The sequence below is a fragment of the Sinocyclocheilus rhinocerous genome, unplaced genomic scaffold, assembly GCF_001515625.1.
Source record: "Sinocyclocheilus rhinocerous isolate Xijiao unplaced genomic scaffold, SAMN03320098_v1.1 scaffold19, whole genome shotgun sequence".
Lineage (NCBI taxonomy): Eukaryota > Metazoa > Chordata > Actinopteri > Cypriniformes > Cyprinidae > Sinocyclocheilus > Sinocyclocheilus rhinocerous.
In genome coordinates, this window is record NW_015638975.1 from 3,559,245 (window position 1) to 3,566,426 (window position 7,182).

The 7,182-nt window shown below is 36.2% G+C and overlaps 2 protein-coding genes across 3 annotated transcripts in view; both read right to left on the reverse strand.

Moving 5' to 3' along the window:
• LOC107750579 (proline-, glutamic acid- and leucine-rich protein 1-like) overlaps window positions 1-2,635 on the reverse strand; it is a 24,780-nt gene extending 22,145 nt beyond the window's left edge. Inside the window, exons 1-4 of one of the 2 annotated variants that reach the window (XM_016566041.1) lie at window positions 2,447-2,635; window positions 2,043-2,107; window positions 797-902; window positions 516-665 (exon numbers count right to left, since the gene is read on the reverse strand). In XM_016566041.1, coding sequence (XP_016421527.1) covers window positions 516-665; window positions 797-902; window positions 2,043-2,107; window positions 2,447-2,587 — 462 coding nt within the window. In that variant the 5' untranslated portion in view covers window positions 2,588-2,635. Of the gene's footprint in view, window positions 1-515; window positions 666-796; window positions 903-983; window positions 1,046-2,042; window positions 2,108-2,446 lie in introns of those variants that run through there. The other variant, XM_016566042.1, reaches the window with a different exon arrangement.
• Window positions 2,636-5,080: 2,445 nt separating this feature from the next.
• The window catches only part of LOC107750580 (arrestin red cell), a 44,589-nt gene continuing 42,487 nt past the window's right edge, over window positions 5,081-7,182 (reverse strand). Inside the window, exons 14-15 of the mRNA XM_016566043.1 lie at window positions 5,881-5,935; window positions 5,081-5,792 (exon numbers count right to left, since the gene is read on the reverse strand). Coding sequence (XP_016421529.1) covers window positions 5,699-5,792; window positions 5,881-5,935 — 149 coding nt within the window. The 3' untranslated portion in view covers window positions 5,081-5,698. The remainder of the gene's footprint in view (window positions 5,793-5,880; window positions 5,936-7,182) is intronic.

Below are 7,182 nucleotides of genomic sequence, written 5' to 3' on the forward strand. Positions count from 1 at the left end.
GTATGATTCAGTGGGCTATATAACACTTTTAATTGTCAGGAAATTACTTGTCTTTAAAAGTTTTGGTTCAATATACTTACCTGTTGATCAAAAATAGCCTTAAACCTATACACTTTTTAAAAAAAAAAATTTTTATTTAGTAACTTTCAGGAGGGTGTACTCATTTTTGCAACACAACATTTTATCAGTTTGATAAGAAAATCTTATTTTGCTGAATAATTTTGGCATTCTTCTTTGGTAATTGATCAAGCGGGCTTGTTGGAACATTATATCTCCAAAGAACTCTAACATGTCTTTTAAGTAAAGAGTAATTGCTGAATTTGTTAAGTTTTAGAGGGGGTGTGCTCATTTATGCTGTGCACTGTATATATGAGGACAACACTTTCCACAAGTAAACAAGCTCGGCATTAACTAAGAAATACTCAGTGACATAACAGTACAAAATTAATGTGATTTAAGGCTACAGTTGAACTGATTTAAATCTAAATGTGACATGGACACACACGCATTTTTACCTCAGATTTGAGACTGAGCAGGGAGGTCAGGATGCCCAGGATGGAGTTGAGCCCCACCTCCCTGGCCAGCTCTGGCAGCTGGGATGAGTACTGCAACAGGTCCTGCAGCACACTCACAGCAAGCTGCACGGTGGGGAGAGGGGCCTGGGACTGTGAGTTTGAGAACAACAGCAGATACATTACTAAATCTTACAGAACTGAATTTAAAAAAAATCAGGAAAGACCTATTAAGTGGATCCAGGCAAGAGAACAGAAAGCAAATTTCTGAAGACATCTCTCACCTGAATGACCTGCTGCAGAGTTCGCAGCCATGAAAGGCAATGCTGCTGGAACACTTCACCCGAACTGTCCTTCACCAGCACAGACAGGAGACAGAGACCCTCAAACCTGAAACACACGTCATCACGTCCATATAAAGTCACGATGAAACAAGTAGCGACAGATCTGTTTTTTCATATTGTGATGTACTTCGGAGTGAAAGGGATTATCGAAGAAGAAAACTTGATTCTGTTCATCGGTTGATTGGATGGAGGCAGATCTGCATGAGAGCTTGCAGACGGTTGTAAGAAAGAGATAATTGGACTGAATGATTGGACAAATCCAGCATACGTCACCAAAGAGAAGTCTCACTGCAAGGTCCAGTTATGACATTTTGATTAAAAATTACAATATCAAAACATTCGCTAAAAATTAAATATAAATAGATGCATTGCTCACAACAAGACCATTAAGATGCATTTAGATCATGTAGATGCAAAACTCAAATGTTTTTGCTGAATGTCACACTGGTTATAAATAACATTTTACAAAATTTATTTTGGGTCACATTCAGAGGCTCCTAAGAAAGAATCGTACTATCATTTATTCATTTATTAGATGCTTTTATCTAAAACAACAGATGAACACAACACATACAGAAAATCAGGCAGTGTTTTTTTTCTGAAACTGTAAAAAGTTAGATGTTCTTGGAAATTATTGTTTTTGTTCATTTATGTAATTTTTTGTAAACGGCATTCCTTTATAAATTCCCTTTAGTCTCTTAACATCCTACCTTCTGTCTAATGTATTATGCATGAATGTATGTGGAATATTAATGATTCATTGATTTTTAATCTTTATTATTTTTTGTTTCTTTTCTCCTTCTGTTCTATTCCTTTTCTCTACTCTATTAATGGTTATGCACTACCTTTGGTTTTGATCCTGAAACAGAAAGAAAGTGACAATGTGTAACAATCTATTTCCTTGTTGAAATAATGCTTGTTCTAATAAAACGTTTGAACATAAGAAGGCAGTAACATGAAAAGTACTGAAACAAAGTTGCTGATTAATAAGAAAAGGACGATCTAGAACTCAGATAAAAGTGTGAAATAAAGAATAAATTAAGAGGTTTTTTTTTAAGACTAAGAGCATCGATAGGATTTGGTCATGCAAGAAATGCCTTTAAATGTTTTATGAAAAATGCAATGATAGGGCTGGGAAGATATTGTGTAAAATAAGAAGATTTGAGTTGTACTCTTGACAGCTCACCTGGTCTTACTGGACCCGAGCCGTGCATTACTGATGCCCACCAGACCACCCACAGCTCCCGTGCTCTGAAAAACCATTCAAACCAGTGTCACTAATACAAACAGACAGACATCTCCTCAGTGTGCCTTCAAATTAAACACAGAAGCATGTTATAGGTTAAGATGAGACTACATATGAAACAGTAAACTAATGTGAACTTGACTACCAGCTCAGTTACCACATAAACGAGCACACTGGTCATTAGACATATCATTAAATCATAATTACGTTTCGTATTCATTTTGACATTGTATACACTGCACACGAAGAAAGCCACATAACCTATAAAGCTTCCATTTAAATCAAAGAAGCGCGCGTACTACCACGCGTCGCGCGCTAGCATAAGAACTCAGCCCTAACGTTACCTGAGCCCCGACCACTCCATGCTCACGGTAGTTTGCTAGAAGCGCAGGTAGATATTCAGGTCTATCCTCCTTTAAGACAGACACCAGTCCTTCTGTTAAGCGCGTTATGTTGGGGCCATGCAGCCAAGCCGCAGAAGCCATCTTAACGCCCTGTATGACGCGCAAACCCCGCGACGAGTGTATAGCTCGGTTGACGTCAACACGTCGCGTCAGTAGACAAACCTTGAGTAGTTTTGGTATTTTATTAAAATAGTTTAGGTTATTGTTTTCTATATAATCTGTCTTTACAGAAAGAGGCGGATACAGGATTGTTAGATCATAAATAAGTTTTCTTATCCCCCCAAATGCTTAAAATAAACAGTGTAGGCCTACTTAAAATATTTTTAAATAACATTTTCCCATTGAATTAAAATAAAAATGTTGTTTATACACTGTATTCGATTTCAATTAATAATCTACTTGTAACTAGTTTATTAATTTAGCAGGAAGTATAATACAGTTTCTTCAATAACATTTTTTTGTCACTAAAAATGTGTTATTTTATAGTTTTAATGATTTTACTATTATTTTGTACAAAATAGTAAGAATAAAGAAATGAGTGGATGTTTCCCAACTTTTGGCTGGTAGTGTATCTTTTATTTATTCAGTATCAATTTTAGTTGTGAGAATTAGCTTTAAAATAATTTATTAAGACACTTAAATGGGCTCTTGTTACCAACATGAGCATGTGGTTACCTTAGAGCCAACTGAATCTGCAAACAAAACAGGCTCCATTGAGATAACAAAAGTTTTACATTAAGATGATGGCATGAGACCATGTCATTACAACAGTACTGCATTCTCAAACCTTTCAGCCACCTCAAGAATGCATGCAGTTTTCTAGCAAAGGACTCAATTTTGGACAGAAAAGAAATGGAAATGGCCTCCCTGCCACACCAATGTGAGTTAAGGCATTATTTTCTTAAGAGAAAAGTGAATAAATGTGCATGTAGCAACCAATAGATAATTTAATATATTAAACTACTCTCTTGCAATGATTAGATCTCAATGATCATTGTCGAAGCATGCAATTGCAGCTGGTTTAGAACTAGGTGAACCTATTGCTGTTGTTTTTTTCCTGAAAAGATTTCAGATCTGTTAATAAGCCACGTCCATCATAACTCAACTCCACATAATGTGCTTAATCATATATTTTTTATAAACTATTTACAATTTTCTTTGAAAAATCATAAAGAATATAATACTAAATCAGAGCATTACAGCATTATGGGTTTAGACATATGCCAGGGAATAGAGAGGTGTCATCTGTAAAAATCTGGTGGCTTAACTATTACAAATGAGTAAAAATAGACACTTGTGTGTCAGTCTACATGAAATAATGCAGCACATTATGCGAATCACTTCCCGGATTGTAGACACTGCCAAACTGAATCAATCAGCTGTTGGTCTGGGGAGGAAAGTAGTCCAAAAGTTAAAATCACCAACTCGACATCCTCCTCTGACTTTTACTGGCCAGTCAGACTCATGACAGTACAAATTGTAAGACTATTTTGCTATAGCTGAAGATTTCTGGATCGATTGATCAGGTTCATTTTCATAAAAATTCATTTTGAATTTAAAATAACAGATATCCTGTCACAGTTCTGTATTATAATATTAGATTAGGAAATACATCATGACTGACCTTGATCTGTTACATTCCTGTGTTATGAAGTACTAGAATTTATAGGACAGTGGGTAGCAGAACAGTTACCTGCAGAGCTGGGTTTTTATGATTCTGCACTGATGACTCCAAACTTTACATAAAACTATTATACAGCAGAAAAGGACAGACATGACCTCATCTTCAACTCAAGGGCACATGAAAGTTGAAATCGTCGAAATCAAGTATGCACGTTGGCATGGTTGTATGGGTGCTTTAAACAAAGCAATCCTTTATTTTAGATAGCTTTTTGTCCTTCAATGGGAGCTCCACTTTGTTCACTGCAAAATGTTACTTCCTTGTACACATTGTAACATAGGTAAATTTGCCACGGTTCAGTAGTAAACTATGCAGAATGTCATTGGAAAGGGCTGATCCTGGGAGAACAAGATACAAAGTCAAATTTCCTGGAAATCATGCTATAAATGCGATTTTAAAATAACCATCATCAAAATATTTCTGGCAGTCCAATGGTTACATCAACAGTTTCTGTGAACTAAAACATGGAATGAGCATGAGATTTTCAACCAAACTGAGCTTAACTTACAAACAACATTATTAATCATCACATTGTAGCAAATAAAGTTTGGCAGGCACAAATAATGAGGAATTACGTTGTGTGCGTGTGTGTGTGTGTGTGTGGCACATAGAGCTTGTCCCTGTCCTCTTGTTTTATCTACAAGCTAATTTCGCACTGAAGACTTGTAGCAGTGTTTACATATTCTACAACTCAACATGTGGAATAAATGCTAAAATTTACAGTAAGAAACCAGATGCTTGTGTCCCGACGCGTATTGCCAACTACTTTTCCACTAAAAAAATGCCACGTCCTTAATTATTCGAGTATTGCGTGCACAACAAGTGCACAGAAAAGTGTTACTACATATTTTCGTATGATATGTATACATTTTACATAACTATAACATAAAAGCTGCTAAGTAAGTATGGATGGATCGGATTACGGGTCTAGGAAAGTGGAATAAAATTAACACCAAACTCAAGTTCCCTATGGTGTTTGTGAACAGTGTATGTACTGTACAATGAAATAACATAGAACATAAACCATAATTACATAGCTATTAATGCCCACTTGATATATAAGTGGGAATATGATGACAAGAAATAAAGGAAACGAAATGAAAAAGGTAAGGAGAGAACAAAAATATATATTCACCCCTGAATCAATGGACCCTTTGCTCACCAACAATACATTGATGTATAGATGACCCATCAGTTTCTCCCTCCGTTTCCTTCTCCCTCATTCTTTTTAGCCAACAACTAAGCATCCCAGTGAAGTGGTTCATATGACCAGAGAAACAGGAGGTCCGTTAAAAGACCACCTCACAGATGCTAAAATGGTGTGAAAGGGAGCCAAAAGACAACGAAAGAGTGAAGGAAAGAAAGAAAGGAGGCTCTGAAAATATCAGTAAGTGCTCCACTCTATCAGATGGGCCCAGTGGAGCAGAGGTATGAGAGTACTGGCAGGTTGACACCCCACCCCTGTCGCCCGGTTACAACCTCCACACCGTGTCATGTGTGTGAAGGGGCCGTTAGCAGAAGTGATCGTCCTCTTCGTCTTTCATTCCCTTCAGCCTGAGCCTTGCAAAGTCCTCAAACACAAAGTCATCATCCTGTGAGAAATTACTGAAGACAAAAAGAAACGAGAGTTATGTTACGCAAACACGCGAAAGCATGAGTCTCATTCTGTGAACGAAACACACGGCCAACTCACTTTGTTTCAAACTCTATGAGGTTGGCATCCACAGGGACATCTGACTCTGGCACAGCTGTGGTGGACAGGAATTAGAAAAAAATTAGGCAATGTTAAATCAAAACTACACTTACATTGTCAAAACTCATTATTCATGCCGAAAAAATGCTCATAATAATGCAGTAATATTAAGATTATGATATTATCTTCTAAGTCAAAATTGAATTTTGCTACTATGCTTCAAGTATCACGTTCACAGCTAGTTCGTGGAACATGCATATTTTTATATACACACTGATATATCATGTTTAATGTAATTCTGCCATTTTTACTCAAAGCAACTTTAAAATATAATAAAATCAATTACATATAATATATAACCCTTTATAAAGATAATATTATTGATATGTTACTGTAGTTGTTTGAAAAAGCAGAAATAAATAAAATAGTAGTTATAAGACATAAAAAAAAATGTATAATAATAATAATAATTAGTAGAAAAAATAATAATAGGTAGAAAAGTAGAAAAAAAACTATAATTAAAGGGATAGTTCACCCACAAATAAAAATTCTGACATTAATTACTCACCCTCATGTCTTTCCAAACTTCATTTATATTCGGAACACAAATTAAGATGAAATCCCAGAGCTTTCTGACCCTGCATAGACAGCAATGGAACTACCACGTTCAAGACTCAGAAACATAGTAAGGACATTGTTAAAATAGTCCATATGACATCAGTGCTTCAACATCAGTGGTGTAATTGTATGAAGCTACGCGAATACTTTTTGTGCGCATAGAAAACAAAAATAACGACTTTATTCAATTCTTCTCTTCCATGTCAGTCTTCGACGTGTGTTCACGAGAGTATCACGATGCATGCATGTGCACGGAAGAGAAGAAACTGTCGAATAAAGTCATCATTTTTGTTTTCTTTGCGCACAAAAAGTATTCTCGTGGCTTCATAACATTACGGTTGAACCACTGATGTCACATGGACTATTTTAACAATGTCCTTACTACCTTTCTGAGGCTACATTTACACGACAACGATGTAGTCAAAAACAGAAAAGTTTTTCCCTTGAGTTTTTAAAAAGTTTCATGTATACACGACAACGTTTTTAAAATGATTCGCGTTTACACATATCGGCCAAAACGGCCAAAAACGCTGTATTACGTATGCCAGGCCAGTAGTTGGCGCTGTCACCTTGTTAGTAAACAGTACTTGTAGGGAAGTGACGATTATATGTTGTATATGATGCCTCTCCGCTGTTGGTTGTAATATTGGTGAAGTAAATCCACACTTTGCTGAAGAAGCGTTA